This window comes from Talpa occidentalis, unplaced genomic scaffold, assembly GCF_014898055.3.
Source record: "Talpa occidentalis isolate TD23 unplaced genomic scaffold, MPIMG_talOcc4v2.1 talOcc4.12, whole genome shotgun sequence".
Lineage (NCBI taxonomy): Eukaryota > Metazoa > Chordata > Mammalia > Eulipotyphla > Talpidae > Talpa > Talpa occidentalis.
This window is the reverse complement of record NW_023601212.1, coordinates 22313070-22339905: the sequence shown is the minus strand read 5'-3', so window position 1 is coordinate 22339905 and position 26836 is coordinate 22313070. Positions and strand designations below refer to the sequence as shown.

At 44.1% G+C, this 26836-nt stretch overlaps 1 protein-coding gene and 1 long non-coding RNA gene across 10 annotated transcripts in view; one reads left to right on the top strand and one right to left on the bottom strand.

The window, feature by feature from the left end:
- GRAMD1B (GRAM domain containing 1B) overlaps positions 1-26836 on the bottom strand; it is a 231355-nt gene that overhangs the window by 134565 nt on the left and 69954 nt on the right. The window contains exon 1 of one of the 9 annotated variants that reach the window (XM_037505483.2): positions 12342-13026. The exons of the other annotated variants lie outside the window; for them this stretch is intronic. Coding sequence (XP_037361380.1) covers positions 12342-12436 — 95 coding nt within the window. The 5' untranslated portion in view covers positions 12437-13026. Of the gene's footprint in view, positions 1-12341; positions 13027-26836 lie in introns of those variants that run through there. 9 annotated transcript variants of the gene reach the window in all.
- Positions 15769-24868, top strand: LOC129145471 (uncharacterized). The gene is made up of 3 exons (XR_008551063.1): positions 15769-15961; positions 16676-17085; positions 24725-24868. It is a non-coding gene; the product is annotated as an uncharacterized LOC129145471 (long non-coding RNA).

The window sequence follows — 26836 nt, the reverse complement described above, 5'->3', positions numbered from 1 at the left end:
GCACCATCAGCACAGTCCCCTGTGCTCCTCCCTCCCTTCCCCCCTCTGATTCCTCTCCCTCCTCCTCCCCTGCAGGATGTCTCTGATTTATAATTGAACAATGACAGTTTTTATCTTGGTTTTGATTTTGCTCTTTTCTTCCCAGACTAGTCTGGCTGTTTCTGACCCTTTTCTATGGGTCCCCGCCAGAAGGTGCTTTAGACTTGTGGCAGGCTTTGGGGCCTTGCCTTGGACCAACCCTGTTTGGCTAGACGTCTGCCCATGAGGAGGTGTATAACTTCAGGTGCTTGATTTGGAAATTTTATTCTTTTCCTTTTCTGTACTGCACACTAATTGTGGTAAAGTTCCTTTCCATTGGAGGTCTTATGTACTAGAGTATATTTTGTCTTGGTGGGGGGAATAGCAGAACCTATTTAGGGCAGGCAGGTTTGGGGGTTCTGGGGTACTCCTCTTCCTGTCTTGTAACAGACTGAGTATACATAGGGTGGACACAGACAAACCTACGTGGGACCCTGACTTTGTTTCTTATTGACTCTCTCGCTCTGAACAAGTCACTTCTCTTCTCGCCAATTTCCCTGAAAAATACTTTGTTTCTTATTGACTCTCTTGCTCTGAACAAGTCACTTCTCTTCTCGCCAATTTCCCTGAAAAATAGGCTAAATACCACTTAGAGAACTGTGTTGAGGATTAAGCTGTGAGTAATCCCATTACAGTATCTCAGTTGAGGATTTGGTCTCAAAAAGACACAGTTCTCATCCTGACTCTGACGCTTAGCAGGATGATACTGGGCACATTATTTAATTTTTCTAGTTGTCAGATGGGGGTAGTAGCACATACCTTAAATGATGGCAGTGAGAATGAGAAATATTAGAAATCATCTACAGAGAAAGTCTAGGGCAAGGTGTAAGTTAGTATTTCTCTGGTATGTGCACCATAGATGGTAGACATCAATTGCACTTAATATTCACAGTTCGCCAGATAAATATTTTGAAACACACACTGCAAGGTGAGGTGGGGAGGGCAGGAGTGGGGAGAGATGATCAAAAATATACTTGTAGCACAAATGTTGAGGGTCACGGACCTGATAAGTAGGGTCATGACAGAAGGGAAAACTAGGTTTTCACATGGAATTTACATCCACCTGTGAAATGACTGGCCTACTCCACATGAATTAAAGTAGGAAAGGTAAACAGGGGAGGAGAGCCAGGTAGCAATGAAGTGGAGAAGAAAGAATAGTTTCTATTTGTCATCTGGCAACTGAATATGGGAAAGTCTAATAATAGAAAATAAGTAAACAGATGTGTTTTGGGGGCACTGCCAATGACTGCCAGCTTCTTACACAACATACCTGAATATTCTCAAGTACTGCTTAGAAAATGGTATGTTTGGGGTGAAAATTGATACTTGATCTAAAAAAGTTAGCAGGACAACTTCTGCTGAATGGTTCCCACAAGAACCTGCAAGAGGAGGTGAAAGATGTAGGGACACAGGACCCAGCTCATATCAATAGAAGCAAGTAATGTTAAGCAACGTAAGTCAGAAGGAAAAAAGAAAAATATCGATGGCCTCACTATGGGGGAATATAGGGAAACTGAACAAAGGATGAGGAAAAAGACAAAGCCTGCAGGCAAACCGTAGATCTGAAGCACAGAGCAGGGGAAGGGAAAGGAGAGAGGTCAAAACAGGGAAGGGGAGAGCACAAGGGACTATGGTGATGGTGACAGGTGCTGCGGTGGTGGGATATTACGGGAACTACCCACGAGGAGAGAAATCAAAATGTACAAAAATGAGCAACAATATAAGAAAATTTAAAAATAATTAAAGAAAAATTTTTAAAGATTTATTTATTTATGCATACAAGAACTGGGGTACAGGCCAGAAGTGCAGGGGGTGAGAGGATTCACCAGAGACAGAGTGGGGAGCAGAACAGGCAGATCTACTGAGATACACTGCTGAAGGGGGCAGCAGGCGAGACAGGAGAGGTCTGCTGTGCCATGTGGGTAGCTCCCTTTTTAAGGAAAGGTCTCCCTCAGTTCCTTTATTTTTCCTTCCTTCCCTTCAGAGCCATATTTTATTCAAAGAACACACCCCATGGCAATTGCCAAGCTTCCATCAAAACCATATCAGAATAAGCTGGGCATTTTACTCTGCAGATTCCTTTCCCCAAACAAGTCAAAACCTGAACCTGACTAGGACAGTCTTTTTTTTTTTTTTTTTTTTAATTTCTCAATGATTCTGGTGGGCAACCAAGATTAAGACCCACTAAACGTCACACCCACTGCCTTTGCTTCCTCAACACTGATTCATGAATTAGTCCATTGCAACCTGGACACCCTACTCCCCACCACACCCTACCTCCTTGGTTTCAAAAACCAGGACTTCCCTTATTGCCCAAGTCAATGATAATTGTTAAGTCCTCATCTTATTTGATCATGCAGGCAGGTTTGACATTGAAATTATTCCCATTCTTTAAACTTCATCCTGCCCTTACCTTCTATAAAAAGGGGTTTTGTCCTACTTTTGTTTCTCTCTCTCTCTCTCTCTCTCTCTCTCTCTCTCTCTCTCGGACAGAAGAGTCTTCATACTCCTCTGCTTGGTGCTGAAATGTTGTCCAGGACTCTTTCAGCCACTCATTTAATAAAATATTAAATGCCAGCTATGTACCAGGCATTGTTCCATAATCTAGACACCAAGTATTGAGTAGTAAACAAAATGTGTGTGTGTGGAGGGAGATCATCATTCTTGAGTTCACATTCTACTGGGTTCCCTCCTTTCCTAGCTTTCTACCAGGGGGACAGAGTGTCACGGATTTCTGGAACTGTTACCAAAATACTATGTGATCATATTGTATTGTACATTCCTGGGAGAGAGTTTGTAGTTCTTATTGATTCTCAAATACGACAAGCCTGCAATCCACAGATTAAGATCCACTGCAAGACATCTCCAGAGAATCACATCCATACCCAGGACTTCAATTATGACAGGTAAGCTGATGACTCCCAAAGACAGCAGAGAGCCCGGCCGTCACTGGTTACATGTGGCTATTCAAAACTACGTTAATTAAAAATTCAGTTCCTTGGTAGCCCTAGTTACATTTCAGGTACTCGATACTACACAGTCTATTAGCCTCCTTGGTAGACAGTGCAGATACAGAACATTTCTGTCATGGCAGAAAGCTTGACTGGAGTGCAGAGATTTCCAGATGAAACCCAGAGTTTGTGTTCTAGCTCTGCCTCTCACTCTTTGAGTAACCCAAAAACAGCTTAGTTACTTTACCTCTCTCTACAATCCTGCCCCCTTACATCTGTTCAAACGTTAAGTTATTTCACAGACTGCTGTGAGGATTGGGCAAGTTAACTAATATAGAGCACTCCACAAGGCCTGCTGGATAAAGCGGTTCCGATTAATGCTAACAATACTTATTTTTATCATCATGCATTTGTAGTGGTACTGAGCTCTCTTGAATGTCTAACAGGAATCTCTGATGAAGCATGCCCAGTACTAGATATGCCATCTTTTCACCTTCTCCTTGTAGTGCATTAAGTGTTAAGAGAGGTTCCAAGTTCCCTGCCCCACTTAAGAAGGGATGAAATTGAGCAGCCAGAAGCTATGTAACATGGAAGGCAGGTGGGCTCAAAAGAGTCATATGGAGAAGGACCCACTTGCTTCTTGGCATTAGACTTGGAGGAGAGACATGTAGAGACACCTGAAAGAGACACGTGTGTGGGAGACATGTGGGGAGGCTGACAATGGCAGCCACTACCTTGATTTGTATTTTGATTTTACTCCTTTCGTCCCAGACTTGGCTGGCGCCTTCACCCCCTTTCTATGGTTCCCCGCCAGAAGCAGCCTTAGACTTGTGACAAGCTTTCGGATGTCAGCAAGGCCACTTCAGGCCTAACCTGTTTGGCAGGACATTTACCCATGAGGGGATAGGGAATTGGGGTGTTTCATTAGGAAACTATTATCCTTTCTTCCCTTCTCTCTCTATGCACACTAATTTTATTAAAGTTCTTTTACTCTAAGAGTATACTTTGTCTTTGTGTGCACGAGACGTAAGGGACAAACCCGTTAGCATGAAAGTTTGGGGGTCCCTGGACACCCCTCAGTCTGCATGCTAACATAAGAATTCAAACTAGAAATGCACCTTCACATCCATTTCACACCAACTCCTGCAGAATCTGTGTCCTTCAAATTATCCTTCAAATCCAATCCATCCTCCATTCATCACCTCTGCTGCCACTGCTGTAGATGGAGCTCTCAACACTTCTTGCACGGATTATGTTAATAGGCTCCTAACCGCTTTTCCTGTTGCCAAACTGGCCCCACTCCAGTCTGTCCTCACATTCATACACAATGATCTTCCTGAAATGCAGATTTGATCATTTCACTTCCTGGTTTAAAATCTGTCAGGCTTCCCATATTGAAGAATGAAGTTCAAACTCCTTAATTCGGGCAATAAAACCCTAACAAACTGATTACTATCTATCATCACACCACCTGCCTCGCTCAGGTCCACTCCAGAACTTCACTCTCCACTCCTGTCATCTGCTTGTCTCTGGCTTTGAATACACTCTTCTTCTGGGTAGATGTATCCTTTTCTCTACTCCCTTCTTTGCTTCACTCATCCCCAATGCTAAAGCAGAACAGGTCAGGGTGTGTGAAGCCCGAGGTTCCAGGCTTCAAGACTACCTGTATTCAAATCTAGACTCTTCCATCCACTCTGCTCCATTTCAACCTTGATAAAATGGAGGGGATAACAGTATCTTCTTTAGTATCTTCTCTAGGGTCTGTAAAATTTAATAAATTAACACCCACAAAATACTTAGAAGCTATCTGGCATTGAGTAATAGTCAATACTGTAGCCATTATTAACCTTTAAAAGGAGTACTTTCTTGTTCCTTTATCACTCTGTACTTTATTATAACATATGGTACTCCTTGGGATACAGCAATTAATAATTCCATTCCCTAACCTTCTACCTCACTATAAACTATCTGAAGTCAGATATCTTATTTTATTTGTCATTTCTTTCAGTCCCCAGAGCCTAACACCATGCCAGGTACCTATTAGGTGTACATCATGTGTCCAATATATGAATATGCAAATATTCAGCCAGGCCTTCTCTCTCATGTTCCACTTCCACGGAGTACTCTGCTTCTGGCCACTCTAGAAAGACACTTTGCTGAATATGTCAAACCTGCACAGATTATATTCTCTCCCAAGAGTATAATCTGAGTCCAGATGTCCATCAATGTTTTCTGAATGCCTGTGTTGAAACTACTCTGGTAGGCGCTATAGATGTGTAAGGCATGGTCACAAACCTCAAGGTTGAATGAAGTTCACACGTCGGTATGAATTCCTGACGTGTCATCCATGTTCCAATGGGCTGTTTCAGTCCTTGGCACTCTGGAGATACCAACTTGAACTAGGTATATGCGAAACTTCCAGATAATGCAGCCACCATAAGAAATCCCACCAGGGTGGGTATTACCCTCCACAGCTTCACCCCACTCCCACAACAAAGCTGTGTTCCAACTCTATTATCCAATGTGACGAAACTGCCCTGCATGTTCAACAGTCTCCTTTGGAGCACGAGCAGGAAAGAATATGGCTCTTCAGACACTGGGGGTAAAAGTTACTACAGGAAGATTTTGAAGCCCTACATTTTTCCTTTCTTTCTAAATTGCCTATGAGTTTTAAATTTTCATGCCAATTCTTGGCTTTTATAGATAAAGATAATCAAGCTTTGGCTGGGGAAAAAAATCATTCTCTCTAATGTCCTGTTCTCAGATATTCCTCACAAACAGTAAAAGATCCCTCATTTACAATAAAATTCTAGACCTCTTACCACACACATTTAAAATTAAAAGAGGGCCTCCCCTGGTGGCGCAGTGGTTGAGCGCTGGACTGCGAAGCTGCCTGTAGCCTCTGCAGCGCCTGTTGGATCCCCGGCTGCCAGGGAGGGTCCCACATGGCACGCAGACCTCTCCTGCCACGCCCGCTGCTCCCCTCAGCAGTGTACTTCAGTCCTTCTGCCTGTTCTGCTCCCTGCTCTGGCTCTGGTGAATTCTCTCACCCTATCGTGCTTCTGACTGTACCCAGTGCTTGTATAAATAAATCTTTAAAAAAATAAAATAAAATAAATTGAAAAGAATGGTATTATCCCATTATGTTCCTCAAATGGCTTCTGAAGAAAAGGAGCAAGGAAAACTTGTGCCAGGTTAAACTCTCTTCAACTGCTATTAGCTAAAGGCACACATTGCTTCTTTTTTTAGTTTCCCACATCCTGGCAGTATCCTTAGCCCCAACCACTACTTAGTTTCACAGTGAAACCTTAGGCCTTCTTAAGAGAATAAATAAAATTAACCAGGTCAGTTAGTGGTAAGCCTTTACTCAGGAGGTAATGTGTCTCACCAAGATATTTCCCAGAACTTTAAGTCATCAAGGAATTGTCAAGATTCTGGGTAAGACACATGCAATTTGCAGCAACATGGATGGCGCTGGAAGGGATCATGCTCAGCGAAATAAGCCAGAAAGAAAAAGAAAAATACCGGATGGTCGCACTCATAGCAGGAATCTAGAAAACTTAAATAAGGGACCAGGAAAATGAATAACTATAAGAAAGTGAAAATCAAAATCAACAAACAACTATGAACCAGAGACACTCTATGGGGGGTGGGGGGTGGGGAGGGGAGGGATTGGGGTCAAAATAAGGGGGTTGCAATTGTATGGGGAATATAAAAATAAAATTTATTAAAAAAAAAAAAGACTCTGGGTAAGGAAGTATCAAAGGCGAGCCTCTCCCACTCCCTTTCCTCCCTCCTCAGCTCCCTCTGCCCACCTTTAGAAAATCCCCATGCTTCCCAACCCAAATGCTTCACAATTGAGAAGAAAGCACTAGGAAGTTACAGCATCATTTTGTCCATAGATAACCCCCAAACCTGATTTTGGATTATTATCTTGATACTGGTCTTTTTATGTAAATTGCTCAAAATGAGGATATACAGTTCCTTCTCCAGCAATTTCTTCCCACAGACACAAGTCAGGTGACATACCCAGGACACGCACAGGGACTCTGCTCATCTTCCCCACATACCCTGACATCCTCCACACCAAGAACCCTGTGACTACATTCCCAGTTCTTTTTGTTTTTTAAAGATTTATTAATTTATGCATATAAGAACTGGGGTACAGGCCAGATGTTGGGGGGTGAGAGGATTCACCAGAGAAAGAGTGGGGAACAGAACAGGCAGACTGACTGAAATATACTGCTAAGGGGAGCAGTGAGCTGGCGAGACAGAAGAGGTCTGCTGTGACATGTGGGTATCTCCCTGGCTGGCCTGAGGATCAAACTCGAGCTGCAAAGGCTTGAAATAGCTTCACAGTGCTGTGCTTAACCCCTTGTGTCACGAGGGAGGCCTACATTCCCAGTTCTCATAAAACACGTAACAGACTAAAACACTGTCTCCTAGTGTGTGTGCATGCATGCATGCGTATGTTTAATCCAAGGTACATAACTACCACTGGAATGCAGGCTAGCATCCAGCAGCATGCTTTCCCACACTGGAGCAATACAATTCAAACCAAACCAACTTAAAGCTTTAGGTTGTCTTATCACAGAAAAATGCATGTTTGCTTTCTGTTAGACTTTTGGAAATGCTGGAAACATCTAAAGGATTCCCTCCCTCCCAATGATCCCCAAAGAAATCATTGATTTCACTAATCAATATACAAGCTGCTATTTCCTTGATTTTACTAATCAATATACAAGCTGCTATTTCCTTGCTCTCTTCTTCTACCAACCTCTGAGAAGTGGTTCCTAATGTCCTGCTCACAGTCTCTATCCCTTCCCTACACACACTCCCCAAAAAAACTCCCCCAAATCCATGGTGTCAACAAGCCATATGTTGGCTCCCAAACTTCTACTACCAGCTTTCACAGTCACAACAAACACCTGAATTCTACTGTTTATAGGACATCATCCACAGTCAGCAGACCTTAGCGCCTCCAACACCTGCACCTCTTCTACCAAATAGCTCACATCTGCCTTCCTCACCTGAGCTACCTGCATCCTCAGTCAGCCATTTAGTTGTCCAAACAAGGAAACTCAGAAATAGTTTTGGCAGTGCCTGCTCCTCCACTCCCTATCTCCAATCTGTTCGGAGATCTGTTGCTCCCACCTTTGAAGTATCTTTTATATTCATCCCCAACTCTCTAGCCCTACTGTCCCAGGCTGGTCCAAAAAGCAGAACCAGATTGGCTGCTTAGGAATCACCTACAAATCACTTCCCTTGGATTTTGTTTTTGGGGGTCTGGACCCAAAGACTTATTTTTTTTTTAATTAAAAAAAAATTTATTTATACATACAAGAACTGGGGTACAGGACAGAGGTGTGGGGGGTGAGAGGATTCACCAGAGACAGAGTGGGGGACAGAACAGGCAGACAGACGGAGGACACTGCTGAGGGGAGCAGCGGGTGGCAGGAGAGGTCTGTTGCGCCATGTGGGACCCTCGCAGGGGGCTGGGGATCGAACCGGCACTGCAGAGGCTGCAGGCAGTTTCGCGGCCCAGCGCTCAACCGCTGTACCACCGGGGAGGCCCTTCACCTACTGTTTTCTGACACTGCTCTAAACATGTCTCTTCCCGGGTCAAAATCCTTTGACCTCTTCCTTGCACAAAAGAACTTACGACACAAAACAACTTTTTACAATTTCTCAACTTCCCCTACAGAAGTTCTGCCTAAGCCTCTCATGTTCAGTTTTTAGAGCCACTTGTGCTCTCCCCAAAACAACCATACACACTCATTCCTCCAAACTTTGTCCATATGGTCCTCTCTGCTCTAAATGTCTTCTCGCTGTGATCCCACTGACACCACACTTCAGTGACTACATCTTCCACCTGGGCCAACTGAGCCACATGTCACACACAGGTGTGGCTGTCTATTCCCTCTCATTTATTCAGGGTCTAATTCATTGATGTTCTTTATTTCTATCACAGAGCTGTGATAAATACAAGCCTGAGCAGGCATCACCAGTGATAATGGTAGCTCTGTCCATCCATTGGCAATAACACCTTTTGCTACATCAGAGGAAATCTCCTGTCCTTCAAATACTGCTTTTTCCCATCTTTATTGAAAGACAGTGCATACTAATGTGTTGCATTTAATACCAACAAGAACTTTCACATCTAAACAGTGCTTTCCAGTCTACAACATGCTTCCACGTACATTCTTCTACCTGATCTTCCCAACACCATAAAGTAGGTAAGAAATATATATACTCTGATTCCCAGTTTATAGGTGAAAACAATAAGGGTCCATGGGGACACATGACCTCAGAGTGCACTGTTGGTTAGCTGACGAAAGAGGGTTCAATCAGGTTTCTGGCCCCTGAAGTCTCTGTTCTTTTACTTGGAGCCTTTCACAGTGCTGCCTCATACACTTGGAGTGGGGAAGCACTGGGTGGCAGAAAGACTTTGGGGATGAGACTGAGGAGATCTGAATTTGGGATGTGTGGCTAGGAAGAGCCAGACTGAAATTATCAATGGTTTCTGCTCTCTAAGAGGCAGAAAAAAACAGAAAATTTCTTGTTGAAAACAACAGGAATTTGTGCTGACCAGCCAATGGGCACTGATATAAGATGGGACAGAGTGCCAGATAATGGCACCTGCCATTAGGTCACAGGGCCACAAGTGAAACCAATACATTTTCAACTATACCTTAAAAAACAAACAAACAGGGCCTCCCCTGGTGGCGCGGCAGTTAAGCGCTGGGCTGCGAAGCTGCCCCGCAGCCTCTGCAGAGCCGGTTCATTCCCCGGCCTCCGGTGAGGGTCCAACAAACAAACAAACAAACAAACAAACAAAGTAACTTAGGCTGCCGAAGAGCTGTATCAACCATCAGACAGTGAAAAAGCCCTGGGCAAGCCAAATAAGACAGCAATGTGCCAGGAGAGAGGTCAGGACTTCCAAGAGCTAGAGTCAGGCCTAGGGAGACTTCCAGGAGGCCAGTGAAGGGTTGGCCTGCAGCCCAAGGAGGAGTCTTTGGGGACCAGAGAGGCCAGAGCCATCCCATTTAGGCAGGAGGGCAGAACCTGGGAAGGGCAGGTCAGCTGCAGACCAGAAATGTATCCACATTTCTGCCCAAAGGGTTTCTTCATGGAAATGTACCCACATTTCTGCCCAAAGGGTTTCTTCATGGAAATGTACCCACATTTCTGACCAAAGTGCTTCTTCATGGAAACTCATTTAGGAAACAGCCCTAGTGGTGTTACCAACTTGATTCCATTGTTAGCTAAAGCAGCAGTAGCTTGTGTTAGGTGGGCGCCAACCTGGAGTTGATGGGGGCGCTCATTCCCCAAAAACAGCTGGTAAACTCCCACAAGAACACTGCAGATGCCCCAGAAAAAGCAGACAATCTCTTTTACATCTGGTCAAAGAAAACTCAATTAGGAATAAATATGTTTTCAAGATGTTTTATAACGATGGCTTCTCACTGGGTAGTTAAGTTCATTTTGCCACCAGAATTCTATTTCCCTTTCCCTTACAGAAGTCAAACCCCTTATGCTCAAATTGCAGGACACTGGAAGGCACTGGGGGTCATTGGGGGTGGGGGGGGCAGGGAGGGAGAAATAGCAAGCTTGTAAATTCCAAGGTGAGAGGTACCCAAGGGGAGGAGAGGCAGATGCAGCTGGAAAGAAGGACGAACCCCTAATTCCAAATGGACCAAGGACACATAGGGGCAGGGATTTATGCAGAAGCCCTATCACACACAAATTGCCAGATACCACAGAAGGGCCCGGGGCTCAAGGACAGGTTGCAGACTGTGCTGTTTCCCAATGAGAGAAACTCAGCTTCCCCACCTCCTGCTCCCCTACCCCACTCCTATTCCCACTCCCCAGCCAACTCATTTGCCCTTAGCCCCAGGAACACCTGGTTTATGGTAAAACAGGTTTTTATTCCCAGTTAGAAGAAACAGAAAACAGTCCAATCAAAAACCCCAGTCATTCACCAACCCACCGAGGGGACCTCAGGGGCCTGGGGAGAAGTAATAGCGCTGACCGCTACTGGGGTCAGGAGTCTGGGTGTGAGAGCCTGGCGTGTTTCCATAATGCCATTCTCCACACACGATTAAATGCCGTATCTTCCCTGTCAAGCACCACTGACAATTTTCTGATAAGGTACACACCACTCACAGCCACTTGCCAGTAGCAAGGCAACAGGTACTGCAGAGCTCAGAATATTAAAGAGAAAACCAAAGTTGAATGACCCACAAGTCACTTATTTTTAGTGTAAGAATGCTAATGAACCACAGTGACACCCAACACACCCCTTCTATCCAATCAGCCCTCTCCTTCAAGGCCACCTCTGGGACTCATCCACATGCACAGGGCATAAAAAAAGATTCTGATGATCCACAAAGTGTATAGACCATTCTTCAAAATTCACTCAAGGAACACTTTGAATGGCAGCCTATAAACAGACAAAAGATGAGAAAGCAAGCTTGGGGAGCTGTCGGGTACTAGGTCAGAGCACAAAGTCCCCTAAGACCCAACCCCTCCTTCCAGAACCTTAATGAGTATTTAGAAACACAGTTTTAAATCTAAAGAGAATTAATCATGAAAAGCCAAAAGTTTGTATGATAGAGGAAGAGGACAGTACTGAGCACTGAATGTCTGCTATGTTTTCACTTACTGTCTCACAAGTCAGTCCTATTAAAATAAAATTCTTCTTAAACTCAAACTCCATTCAGTACAAGTGCCTTGTTTTCATTAAGCACACACCCCCAATCTGCCCTCACTGCACGGGCTGTGTTCTTTCTGACCTCTCAGGGCCCCCTACAAAGTGTATACACCAGTCTTTACACAGCGCCTCTACAAATGGTTTCCCCACTCGTGGCTAGGTAGGCAGTGGTGCTGGGGATGCCTGAAGCCCACCGGTGTGTAGTTGGAGTCGACTGTGGAATTCTGCTGGGCCAAGAGCATTAAGGTGATCATTCTCATGCATCCTAGTTAAGGAGATCTGACTCGGAGATGGGGAAAATTACAGCAGCTCAAGGGGCTAGTCCCAAAAGAAGCTCCACTTCCATTCTGTAATTGCCTATCTGCAGAGCTGAAATTTAAAAGTACCCCACCAAGGCATACCTACCCTGCAAGTTCTCAGCACCCAAAAATGCTTTTGTTTCCCCCCACCTCGTCTTCTCATCACTCACGCTTCAGTGGTACATGGGTGGGAGAGTTATGATAAGCAGGAAAACACCCCAGTCACTTTTTCCTTGTCTAGGATACTCTTCTTCATTCTTTAGATAAAAAAAAAAAAGCACTTGCTGCAAAGTCTCTTACCTCCATTTTCTTCTCAGGAAGATTTTAGGGAGAAGGTAATGAATGACCCTGCCATGGGCAGGCTCTGTTCTTGAGCTCAGCTGAGAGACTCTCATTTTGATGAGATAAATTGGTATTCTGATGTCCAGTTTTGCAAAGAGAACAAAAATTCACCCAACATGGGCTCAGGCTATCTTTGGTCTCATCATACTTTGAGTGTTGAAGTTAAGTACCTTTTTATTTTCCTTTCATTGCCCTACTCCTCCAACTAGTGATCACCACCACTGCATAAATATTCTCGTGTGTCCCATCTTCACTCCCTGCAATCACGATTCCATCTCTATTCCTTGACACAAACTGTTCTCTTATCAAAGGTCACTAATGACTGCCTGATGGCCTTTATTCTATCCCAATTCCTTCTTTCTGACGTTTTACAATATTTGAAATGACGCTTCTTTCTTGAGGGGAAAAAAATATTCTGTCCTTGGCTTTATTTCAATAGTGTGCAGTGAAATCTCATCTCTCATTCAGCAGGCATTTCAAGAGCACCTACTATGTGCCAGGCTCCATTTGAAGGGCTACAGAGGTTAAAAAAGAGAGACAGATACATTCTGTCCTGAAGGAACTTACTCTCTAGGGAAGAAAAAGACATGCTATTGAATAATGAATGAGTCTGCTTATAAAAGGTGATTGTTTCATGCAAGGGGACGTGGGGATGGGGGGGGGCAAGGGTCCACACCAAGTACAGTATCCAAACACGAGAAAAGCCAGCTGGGGGCTGTTGGAAAGGCAATAAAAAGAACATGACTATTGACCCAAGAGCTGGTCCCAGGCACATGGAGGTCTCTAGCCCCCTCCCCTGTCCTGGGAATATATGCACACTTGGCTTCCAGCTCCCAGAAGCCAGCCAAGGACACAGCCTTGAGATAAAATGTGTCATTGAGACTTTCTGGGCAGTGCATGTGATCAAACCCAGAAGGGTCTATAGAAAATTTTGAGATTGGGGGGGCAGATCCAAATAACCCTTATTTGCAACCACCTAAGCCAAAGCTTTGGAAGTAAGTTCCTATGATTAAGACCAGTAGGGAGTGATCTGGTCTGTTTTTCTTAGGTCAGTCCTGCTCCTCCATGTAAGGGGGCTGGTTTCAGGTAACACCTTGCCATTCCTGAGGTTCTGACCCATGGGTTGCTTAGGAAAGTAGGCAGAGCTTCTGAGAGGAGGCAGCATTTGAGGTGTTATTTAATAGGTAAGGAAAATTTTACTAGGCAGACCATATTGCAAATAGGAACTAAGCATATTGCACAAGCTAACCAAGATTCGGAATCCCTGTCAAGGGCACGGAGCTGCATAGAGCCAGAAATGAAGGCTGATATGGGGATGGCAAGAGACAAATGTGGACAAGTAAACCAAGTCTACAGCACGAAGGGCCTGTGTGTCCCAGACACAGGGTTATATTGGTGATGAGGCAATGAAGAATTCTAAACAGGGAGTGATTTGTTCATTATAAGAAAGTAGAGGGGGTGCCTTCCTGGTGGCGCAGGAGTTGAGCGCCGCACTGTGAAGCTGTCTGCAGCCTCTGCAGCGCGGGTTCCATCCCAGCCGGTCGGGGAGAATCCCACATGGCGAAGTAGATTTCTCCTGTCTCGCCCGCTGCTCCCCTCAGCAGCATACTTCGGTCACTCTGCCTGTTCTGTTCCCCACTCTGTCTCTGGTGATTCCTCTCACCCTCCCGCAGATCTGGCCTGTACCCTGGTTCTTGTATAAAAATAAATAAATCTTTGAAAAAAAAAAAAGAAAGTAGAGGGGGAAGCAGCAGGTGCATAAGGAGGTCCTTCTTGATAGAGCAGAGAGGATGCAGCTTAAGCTAAGGGAGTGGGTGGAATAAGCATGGAAAGGCTTAGGGGGTGCCTGGTTGCAGATGATGGGAGAAAGCAAGGGAGCTATCAAAGATGGCCAGAATTTGCTCACTAGCCCCTGGGGGAGGGGGGCAGTTCCATTTTCCTCTTTGGCATCCCTTACCGTGTTAGCACAGTGCAAAACTTAGAGAGGTGAGTAACCAACACCGTCTCACTATTTTTTTTTAAAGATTTATTTATTTTTATTTATTTTTTTAAAGATTTATTTATTTATACAAGAGCTGGGGTAGAGGCCAGAGGCGCGGGAGGGTGAGAGAAATCACCAGACAGAGCAGGGAGCAGAACAGGCAGAAGGACTAAAATACACTGCTGAGGGGAGCAGCGGGCACGACAGGAGAGGTCTGTGGTGCCATGTGGGAATCTCCCTGGCCAGCTGGGATGGAACCAGCACTGCAGGGACTGCAGACAGCTTCACAGCATGGCGCTCAACCTGCTGCGCCACCAGAGAGGCCCCGCCTTCTATTAATTACTACCACCTTCATCAACTAATGGTGAGTCTATAACAAATCTTCAGGAAGTCTTGTACCTGAGCTGAGAGCAGGAGGGCTGCAAGGTGGGTTACACAAAGATTCCAGGGAATTCCAACTGGGTTGGACAAAGTACCCACATACACTTACCTTGGAGTCACATATAAATGAACACTTATTTTTTAAAAATAAAAATACAGTAAAAAAAAAGAGCACAAATGTGGAGGACCAACAGTCTGGGCCAAGCTCTGGCCCTGCCACTGACTCAGCCAGAGTCAAGTGGCACTGCCATTCTGAAGCTCAGATGGCTTATCTGTCTGATGTACTGAGTGTACCAGGTGGCTGATCACAAAGGCACCCTCTGGCCTTAAAAATGAGCTGAGTAAGGTTTAAGAAAGGAAGGGAATCTTTGGGGGCAATCAGTTTGAATGCTAAGTGATCAGCAGAGAAGGCAGCTGCTGGCTATTCCAAGTTGTGTGATGAGAATCAGAGTGTAAGATGAACAGGCTGGACAGTGGGGAGAGGAGAATTGGCAACCTGAGAAGAGCGACCTGAAAACCAAATGTAGCTCAGAGACCCAAAAAGGCAATTACCAGGCACACAGACACAGAAATGTGACTTCCTGGCTCATTTCCTGCCCATTTTTTGAAAAATCCCTGCTTCCTTTTATTGTTATTCTCTTTCCATCTTATCACCTTATCATAGTCTGTAATTATTTTAATAAAATCATGGACCAACTCTTACAGCAGGAAAGGGCTAAAAGATCACCCAGTTTAATTCCCTTTCAAAACAGGAAACCAAAGGCCACAGAAGTTAAGAGACATGTAAAGTCACAGAGGTATTTAAGAACACCGCAGTGAAGAAAGCTCCAGGAGGTGAAATCTCAGAGGGGATTTCTGCCCACAACTTCTGCTCTCCTTTGGGTATGAGAATCTAAACCCCCTGAGTGGAGAGACGTTATTATACAGCCCTGTCGCTTAGAACAAGAATCACTCTTAACATCTGGTCATTCCACAAAATGTAAGTGTTCTGTGCTATTGTTGAGTGTTTCCTAGGTACCAGTACTGCCATAGCCCCTGAGGACATAGTAAGCAAGACCCCTGCTCTTGAGGACCCCCTGTTCTTGTAGCAGAGATGCAGAGATGGGAGACAGATTATCAGCAAAGAGACAACAGATGATGAGGATTTCAAAAGCAAAGAGTATTATGGGTAAAACTGAGCATGAGCAGTCTCAATAAGAGAGGAAGAAAGAAAAAGGTAATAAATACATTAAGGTCAATAGTCTAATAACCAGCAGAGTCTAGACTTGAATCCATGCAGATCACTCTAGACTTTTCCAGTCAGGCTATTGCAGCAGTTTGCATAACAAATTCTTATGGAAAGAATGATCTATTGAGTGGGAATGCATATAATCAGAAGAGTCCCCAGTGTGTTTTTAATTTAGAAGGGAATTCAGGGGAACATTCTAGTGAATTCTGTTTTGATTTTAGTTCATCCTAATGTCTCTCTAGTTAGTCCTAAGGGAGACATAGATTATGGTTTAATCAAACATTTTGTCTTTCATTCTCTGTCTCTATCTACTGAGACAACAACAGACTCGCACATTTGATTTTCCACTTTTCTAAATAATAAACATGATTCTTGCACACAAACAATATTTGTCATCGATATCAAGATATCGATGGAATCACACAGATCGCGATAGTATTACTAACATAAGACGAAGTGCCCATAAAATGCTCTGCTATAGCAAGTAAAAGTATTTCTCAAAGTACAAGAATTACATGTTCTTAGTTCCACAAGTAGTTTCACGAAGTATGAAATAAGCACTGTGTGGTACACATAACACCAAGACTGATCTCACAAATGCCTCTTAGGTCTTTTTTTAAAGACTGTCTTTACATCTTACCTTGGCTCTATTTTACAAGTTCTAATTTTTCTAATAATTCTCACTTTACCTCTTCTGCCTAGCACAAGAACATCTCCCCTAATTTCACCTCCTATCAAAGAATGGCACTCAACCCAAACTAGGAAGCCAATACTAACCTCCACTCAGACTCCACAGAACATCTCGGGCAGTACTGATAAAACTGAAGTAAAAGATTCATGAAGTCACATCACAGAAAATGCAGCATCTGGCAAGATATGCTCCCCACCCCTATGGCTGGCTACCATCCCCCTCTCTTACACCATGAGAAGGGGGATCATGTTCCAGAAGCACACCAGGAAATACTAAGAGAAAATACAGGCTACTTTAGCTGAACACACACAGTCCTGCCCAACCTCTGGACCACTACTTTGTTCTAGGTCGGCTAACTACAAATGACTCAGCAAAGGCGGGACAATGAAAAGAACCGAAAGCCCCAGGGCCTGTCTGTCAGGTGAGATAAACTTGGCCCCAAATGCCACCAAAATGAAAACACCTCTTCCGCTTCATTTTAAAGGGGAAGGAGAGAAAAAGAAGTACCAGGTAACAGAGAGTACCTTCGCTGCATTAGGCACTTTGAGAGGTGTCTTACCTCTATCATTTCATCTTCAAGCAGAACTACAGGGTGGGTATTACCACAATTCCTCATACATGGAGAAAGAGATCAATGATTCAGAACAGTTTGAGGAAAGAAAACTTGTTCCATGATGCGATTTTTCCTCCCTGGGAACAGGCTAGAAATTGCTACTGGAATCAAAGTCAAACACCTGCACAGAGACGAACAGTGTGGCCTGGGTCATGACAGGCTGTATTTTGCAGTGATGAACAGCCTCGGAAGAGAGAGAAATATATTCTATTACTCAGCTGTCCCCAATTACTCTCAAGTTCACAATTAGTAGCCACCTGTGACTCCAGATGTTCCTTCTATCACTCAGTCCCAGCTGGGCTTGTCATGTCCTCACCTAGAACAGGGCATGCCAAGTGGCTAAGTCTCCCAAAAGCGAACATAATCATAATCTCACCCCACTGCTGACATTAAGTATTATATTCAATAAGCAAATTAAAATTTCTTGCTGATGAATTGAGTCCCCATCCAGTGGCCAAAGAGCACCGTGCCTGCAGTAGGGGATATCCAGTGTTAAAGTATATATACATATATGCACACCTATCTGTATATAAGTAATACTGATATACATTACATATACAATGTATTTATTTAAAAATATTTATTTACCCATCCATCCATCCATCCATTCATTCATTCTCCAGTAACTGTCACTTGCCTAGATCAGTGTGTTTGGAGCTATCTGCTTGGAGCCAACTATTTCTTACTAGCCCTCTGAGGATACTGCTGAGCTGATTGAGAAAGAGAAAGTGAATCATTTCCAAATAGCACCTGTTGCCCAAAGGGGCCTTAACCTAGTAGGCAACTGGGGACAGATGCTCAAAGACTATAGATTCTTCATGGCTCTAAGGGGTAAAGTCATAAAAATGCAGATGATAAGCCTGAAAAGACCTAGCTTTTGAATCCTTTGCATCCCTGGTGCTTGTGAGAAACAAATCAGAGCTTTCATTTTCCCCGCACCAAAGGGAAGTTCAATGTCATGCCTCTAGAAGAAAAAGAGAAGAAACAGAGAGCCTGCATCCCAAACATCTGGCCAGGACTCCCAGTCAACAGAACACAAGTCATCTCTGCCTATTCTGTGAAAAAAATAAATAAATTGGGCCCTGTGTTGAGAGTAAATTGTTTTTGCTTTCCTAAAAAAAACTGTCCCTCCCACTGCAACTACTCAGTAAGGAGAGGAGGTCCTTCACAAGATCTGGCCAATGACTGGGATTTCCAGACTTAGTGTAGTGCTCTCATGCATGTACTTGTTACATTTTAAAATTTTGCATTGATTTGTCTGATTTGCACTGACTGCCTATTAGTTGTTCAATAAAAATCTGTTGCTGAGGGCCTCCCCGGTGGTGCAGCGGGTTGAGCGCAGTGCTGTGAAGCTGTCCGCAGCCTCTGCAGTGCGGGTTCGATCCCGGCCGCCCAGGGGGATGCCCACATGGCGCGGCAGACCTCTCCTGTCTCGTCCACTGCTCCCCTCAACAGTGTATTTCAGTAGATCTGCCTGTTCTGCTCCCCACTCTGCTCTGGTGAATCCTCTCACCTTCCGTACCACTGGCCTATACCCCAGTTCTTGTATGCATAAATAAATAAAAATATATTTTAAAGGAAGGGGATCGAGAGGAAGTCAAATGCTGTCAAAGCTTTTCATGGATGGAGAAAAGAATGGAGGCTTTAAAAGAATGGAGGCAAGCTGGAACAGGTGCTTATAATGAGTGGTCTTAAATTTCCTGTGGATTTTAATGACAGACATTGTCAGCATGTATATAGAAACCTCAGCCTCTTGTCAGATATATACAAATAATGTACAATATAGAAAAAGTCCTGAATGAAAAGTGTTATGACATCCCTCTATTTGCATCAGGTTTCTATCATTACTTACCATATGGATGTGCACATGTGTTAGTCTCAATTTCCTTAAGTGCCAAGTAGAGAGACTCATTACATCTGCCCCTTAGGTTACAGGAACAAATGAAATAATGGTTCATCATGCCATAAACATGTTACTGGGAGGCTCTGTGTGCACAAACTTTTTAGTAGGTTCTGGGGCAAATAATCATATTCGTCTTTATCTTCCTGTTGGCCCCTGACCTGGTAAATCACTTTAAAAAGGATAAAGTGCTACCCAAATTAAAAGATCATGATAAACTGCTATTGCCAGCACTGTTTTTCCTTGTGTCCATAGGAGCACTACTCTCAGCCACAGCGACTGGAAGCTTCTAAGGCAGATGTCCATGCCTCCCCTTTTCTCTGTACATCCAGCCTGGGGTCCGATTTAAGACTCCCAACTCTGGTGGCTCAACAAATGACATGCATGGTCCATCTTCAAGACTGTCACTATACAAAGAAGGGCTACTTCTATTGGAGGTCCTTTGGCTCTTGACTTCTGCTAGTGTCAAGAGCCACAAAGAAGCAAAACACCAGTAGACTAATTGCTCTGGCCTTTGACAGCTGCAGAGAGAGAGAGGAAGGGTCAACTTAATCCTGTCACCTCCAAGGCCCTGGAAAATGCCAGAGCAACACACACTTCTGCATTCCAAAATACCCCCACCCAATTAATTCAGCTCTACCATTAACAGGAGGGAACTGGACCCCAGCTCCTCCCCCATTCCCATCTCTCTTCAAAGCTATGTGGAAGACATTTATTTTACAACATTTGATTTCCAAGTTTTAGAAAACTAATTCACTTTCAGTGATGTGTCCGCATATTTGTTTTTAAACAAATAGGTACCAGCCCTGCACTGTTAATTTGCTTACTGTCTCTACCCTCCCAAGGATGTAAGCTCTGGTAGGGCAGAAATTATTTTCTTCATTATTATTCCTGGTGTCTAGAACACCCCCTGGTGCGTAATGTATGTACAAAGAATATCTGACATATTCATGAGGGGGGGAAAGAGGATGGAAGGATAGAGGCATCTGTTCCAGAATCTTTTTCTCTGGCAAGAGGAATAATTATTGCCCTGACCTGGAAGCAAAAGACTGGAAAAAAAGTGCTGTGTTACCATGGCAACCATAGCTCCAAAATTAAAAACACCCTTCCAAGCAGCCTGGGTCTTTGGTGGGGAAAAGGCTAACCACTATTTGCAGACTGTACCAGGGCCTCTGATTGACCATCAGTCAAAAACATTGCTCCCAATGTGTTCTTGCTCTCTGGCACCTCACTTTGGGAAAGGTCAACCCCTCTCCAACTCTGCCAACTCCTGAAGAGAGACCACTCTTAGAAGAATAGAAGTCTGTGGTCTCTGGGCACCTATAATCTTCCCAGAGAAAACACAGAACAACAACAACAATAAAAAAAAAAAAAAAACATGAAGAATCCACAGGCTTAATGCAGACAAACAAGCCAAATAGAATAGTCTAGATAAATGGCACTTTAAGGGGGTAATTATTCAATTTCAAGAAGACTTCTTACTCTGCAAAATGATTTGTGATAGAATTCTAAAAAAATCAAATTTCTTTATTGGCTTCCATTCATTGGATTATTTACTCATCCTCTAAATGCGTATTTATTGAGTTCCTACTAGGTTCCATGAGAACTTAACAGGCACTGCATAAGATAAACTGCCCTCACAATAGAGGACCTAAGGAATACAATTAATAAATAAATACCTGAGTCAGGAAACACTGCCTGGAAGAAAAAAAAAAAAAACAACTAAGTTAAAATCCAATAAGAAGAACTGAAGATGACAAACTGGGTCCGGGCTACAAAAGAGGAAACCTGTTTGAAGGAACAATGTCTATGAAGATCTGGACATTAAATAAAGCACCCCAGGCACTGGAGGTTACTCTTGCTGGAAGTAGAGTACTGTGAACTGCAATAAATGAAGTGGGGGATGGGCAGAAGTGAGGTTATGAAGAACACTCTGGCTGAAGAGGATGAGGAGCTAAGGGCAAGGCTGGCAATGCAGTCAGGGAGACAGGAGGAGGCTTGAAGAACATACATGAGAGATGATGGCTCAGAAAGGAAGATGGAGGTGGAGATGCTGGTCCTGAAAAACGTCTTCTCTTGACACAGGAAGGATATCAATCCCAAAGCAAGGACCAGAATGAGAGGAACTGGATTGGAGGGGATGATGATGAGTTCAAGTATGGATGGAGAAGCTGAGATTTGAAGACCATCCCAATGGAAATGCCCAGCTGGAAATGCCAGCTGGAGGTCTGAGCCCAAGGTTCAGGAGAGAGATGTGGTCTGAGAATCATCATAAAAGATGAAGCTAAAATAGTTCCAAAATAGTACGCAGATTTAAGAAGAGGAGAGAGGGAGGAAGACAAAAGGAATTAGAAACATAAAGCCTGAAATCAGAGCCTTAAGCAGACCAACAATGAAGAGACAGGCAGATAAGAGTAGTCCATAAATTATAAAAACTCAGTTCAGCACCCATCACAAGATGAGAAAAGTGACAATTCACAAATAATAAAAAAAACAACAAACCACTATCCCAGAGGAGCAGACTGAGAGGCCTCATCAGCCATCCCCAAATCTCACCTTTATTAGTAACATTATCATGACTTTATTTTATCATAACATTGTTTGTTTGATCATACGTTAGTAACATTTATCGTAACTCTTCAGACACATCTACTTCAGTTTGTTTTACAAGATGAAGAAATGTATACTGTCCATCTTGCAGATGAGAAAGACAGTGAAACTCAGAGAGATTTGAGTAATGTGCAGAGACCACACAGCAAGAAAATGAACAGAACCAGAGATTCTACCCGATGCTGCCTCAGACAGCCCCCTGGAATGGTAGTAGGGGAGTTGTCCTAGGGTAAACCACAGCTCTGTCCCCCAGAGACAGAAAAGGTCTGTCTAAGCTTCCTAGATTCACTGATGGCAGATATGGCTCCGTCCTGGGACAGAGGGGCGTCCCTGGAAGTGAGGTAGACTCAATATCTCATTGATTTGGTGAAGACCCGTATAGAGAGCCATTTCTACAAATGACCAGATTCAAGGCCATGAACTTCTTTGTTTACTCAAAGTGAAATGGCCACACAAATCCCACCCACCACAAAGATGTGACTCTCTGAAAGAGACACAGAATCTGTAGGTACTTGCACATGGGAGCTGACTACAAGAGAAACAGGCAACGTAATGTGAAATCCAGGTCCTAGGAGCCTCCTCACATCTCCCTCCCTGCAGAGCTTTTTCAGACAAATTATTTTTATGTTTTAGTCTGAATTGCATATTCCACTGAAAAGAACTTGTACATGTTGATCTCCCACACAGGCTGAGAGCTTCTCACTGGAAGGGCAGTTTACATCTGTCTTTGTATTCCACCCAGTGCCTAAAACAGCTCCTGATTCTCTAAGTGCTCAATAAATGTTTGTGGAACTCTGAGAATTGCCTCTTCTGAGTTATCTACATTTTTAGCCTAATCTCTCCCACTGCTAAACAAAAGGTATGTCAACAAATAGAGGCATTTTGAGAAGCAAGCCAAGCAGGCAGAATGCACTTCAGAGAGAACGGGCCTTTTCAGTGTCTCAGAATTTTCTGAAAGGGTGGGTGGGTCACTTTCTACTCTGCTCCCCTCTGTCTGACTGTCTCTAGGTTCTAACTCATGTGGCTCCACAGCCCCCACTGAAGAACCAGGGATGTCCAAGTAATTGTTGTACAAAGTCAGAGGTTCTTTTCCCTCAGAATCCAGAAGCCACAGTTCAAGCTACCAATAGTCTCTGAAGGAATAGTCTCAAAAGGACGATGACTGGAGAGTATTTCCCCTTCACTGAAGAAAAAAGCAAGAGAAAGTGAGGTTGAATTGTTCCATAGAGGATTTTAGTTAGATCACAGTTAGAACTGTCTCAAGAATATGGCATAAGGTTCCTCAAACTATTAAAAATGGAGCTACCATATGATCTAGCAATTCCACTCCTAAGAATCTACCCAAAGAACAGAAAACTATTCATGCAAAAGGACACTTGCACCCCTCTGTTGACTGCAGCACTATTTACAATAGGTAAGATATGGAAACAACACAAATGCCCAAGAATAGATGACTGGAGCAAGAAGATGTTGTACATATACACAATGGAATACTATTCAACAATCAAAAAAGATAAACTCATGCCATTTGCAGCAACATGGATGGAGCTGGGAGGGATTATGCTCAGTGAAAAAAGCCAGAAGGAAAAAGAAAAAATATCAGATGATTACACTTATAGGAAAAAAATAATAACAATAAAAAAACAGTTAACAGGCAACTATAAATCAGAGACATGCTGCAGAGGAGGAGGAAGGAGAGGGATCAAAACAGGGGAGGAAAAAGTACAAGGAACTATGGTAATGGTGCATGGGTGGATTGGTAATGGAAATTTTATGGGGACTACACCTGAGAGCAGAAAGCATACACTGTACAAAAATGAGCAATGACGGGCCTCCCCGGTGGCGCAGCAGTTGAGTGCTGGGTTGCAAAGCTGCCTGCAGCCTCTGCAGCGCCGGTTCAATCCCTGGCCACTGGGTGAGGGTCCTACATGGCGTGCAGACCTCTCCTGCCGCCCGCTGCTCCCCTCTGCAGTGTACTTCGTCGGTCGGTCTGCTCTGCTCTCCACTCTGGCTCTGGTGAATTCTCTCGCCCTCCCGCACTTCTGACTGTACCCAGTGCTTGTATAAATAAATAAATAAATAAATCTTTTTTTTTTTTTTTTAAAAAAAGAGCAATGATGTAATATATATATATACACATATAAATATTTAAAAATAAATGTACCATATTCTATTCTTCATTCTACACCTTTTCAAAAAAATATTTATTTATTTATGGATATAGGAGCTGGGGTGTAGGCCAGAGTTGTGGGGTGGGGGTGGGGTGAGAGGATTCACCAGAGACAGAGTGGGCAACAGAACAGGCAGACTGAGGGGAGCAGTGGGCAAGACAGGAGAGGTCTCCTGAGCAGGGATCGAACTCACGCTGCAGTGGCTGCCAATAGCTTCATAGTGCTGAGACTTAACTCCTTGTGCCTCTTCATTCTACCTTTGATGGGCATTTATGTTTATTCTAATATGGATCTATTACAAATAAAGCTGCCCTAAGCATTCACATAAAAAAAAACAAAAAAGAATATGACCTAAAAACATAGAAAGAAGCAACCATAAGAAGTGCGCAATCCTCTTTCCTGGGGTCGTTTTCTTTTTTAATGAAATCCTCATATCAAGAAGATGTGATTCATCGTAGACACAAGGAAAACTGAGGTTATCACCCCAGTTAAGGGTAGATTGTTCTCTGGAGAAACTCCACCCCATTCAAAGTAATCTTTTTTGCAACGATTCCATCCAACCCTGAGAATCAACAAAAAGGTCAGAAAGGGCTGCAGAGTATCATGACCCAGTGGGAAGACAAATGCTTGTGAGATCGATGCAGCCTGCTCGGAGGCTGCTGGCCTGATGGCTCCTCCTGAAACAGTGCTTCCAAAATTCATCATTTCCCTTATCCCTCAGGAAGAACATATTTCTCAGCCTATGTTTTTCATTATCCTCTTACAGGTACAAGGTTCGGAAGGGTTGATGAAAAAGAAAAGAATCCCCTTGATTAAGAAGAAAATATGAATGAGAAAAAACACTGGGAGACAGTCGATCCACCAAACATGCTACCGATGGTTGGGTTAACAAGGTGAAATAATCAGCTATGCTCCTCTTCTCTACTAGTTAAAATTTTTTATTTTAAGTACCTATTTTATTACACAATATTCACTGACTTTTACAATGTAAGAATCTCTTTTTAAGACAACCAACTGGAAGACCCCTGGAGAGACTAAAAAAATGTGCCAGTGAAAGAATCCATCCACTATTTTCCTAATTACTGGGGCAAACAGCACAAGGGTTACCGCACTCACCCTTCCCTAAACTAGGCCCCCAGGCAAACTGTTTTCCAAAGCTGCTAAAGAAAGGGGGAAAACCAAGTGGGCTCTGTTCTTTGTTTTTCTAGTCCCCTCTCACTCAGCCCTCTCATTTCCTGACTAAGCCTGCCAACCAGAAGCAGCAAGAATGAAAACCTGTGTGGTCAGATTGTGGAGGTTAGAGGCACCAGGCTGGGAAGAGGCATTTCCAAGCTGGTGTGCTGAGATGGAGAAACCTTAACAGGGAGTGAAGAAGCCCCGGAGAGATGTGACAGAAACTGGCCCAGACTTGAGACTGGAGACCTTAGTCCCAGGCCCCAACCCAGTCTTGTTATCCTTTTTTCCTTAGTCCGCCTACAACTCAGAGTTGGACAACTAGATCCTCAACCCAGTTAGAGTAGGTACAAAGGATGAAGCAGGGGGAAAAATGTAGCAGAGCCTCAAATCAAAAAGTCAGAGATTTGTATATCCCTCTCCTCTTCCACCGCAAATCAGCTCAGCCACATTTTCCTGGGGATGACTTTGAACTAGATTATCTAAACGGGAAATCCAGACACAGAGTCTGATGAAAGAGGAGAATATTTGCTACCAGGACTATCTTTAAGTGGTGGTACACGGCTGCTCACAGTGACATGGGAGGGAGAGGAGTATGGCAGGCCATGGTCTGAGATGTCTCATCACCAGCTCAGAGCATCTCCACTCTACCTCCCTTCTCCCATTTGAAGGCCTGCATTAAATTTTCAGTGTCACATCCTGATGGAAGCTCTACCATCTCCTCTGAGGCAGCCTATCCAGGCTCCAAACTCCTGGGGGAGAAGCCCACAGAACCCCCTCTACCCCCTCAGCCACCACCACCAAGGTATCAGAAAGCTGTATCTTCTTTTGTGTCAGGTAAAACAGGCCCCTGGCAAATCACCACACAGATCTGGGTTCTGAAGGAAAAGAATCCGAGAGAGCAAAGGTCCCAGGAAAAGCCCTCAGACTTCATAAAGCTCCTGTACACATAGCAACCCAGCAACCAGCCCCGGGCTCTCAGGCCAACCCTCACACATCTGCTTCAGGGCCAGCAGCTTGCCCACTGGGGTCAAGAAGGAAATTCCCTAGTGGCAGCTCAGCCATTCAGACACCTTAATGAAAACGCTGGTTACCCTAGAAGCAATTACCAGTGACCAGCATAGCAACTGGGAGATAGACTGTACCTGGGAGAAACTAGGTGTGTGGTACAGGGCAGAATTATCACCGGTCAATTTGCTCCACAACCAACCCAGTCTCTGGCCTGACACATAACTGGCACCCTCTGAATACAAAACCGCTATGGAAACTCTCAAAACACCAACTCACAGAGGAAACTGGCCAGTACACATCAATCTCTACCTTCTCAGTTTCCACACTGTTTGAATCTGGAAACCACATCTACAACCAAAGGTTGGCTACTTCTCACGGAGCAGTTCTGCTGGGGCGGTCAGCAGAGCCTCACATGCTGCTGCCGTGACCCTACCCCGCCACACTTCTCCTCCGTCACACCTTCCACATCCTCCTGCCTTTGTTCCTCCACCTATCTGTGATCTCAAATACATAAGAACTGACAGTCTCCAGACCCTGGAGAGATGGTGGCAATGCAGTAGGGGTCAGGCCCTGGAGTCCAAAGAACAGGGTTCAAATCTCAGCCTTGTTTCTATCTGACCAGGAGCGAGTTAATTTTGAAATTTCAGGTTCCTCAACTGTACAACCCCCTGGAGAGTCTGTTGTGGGAATTAAA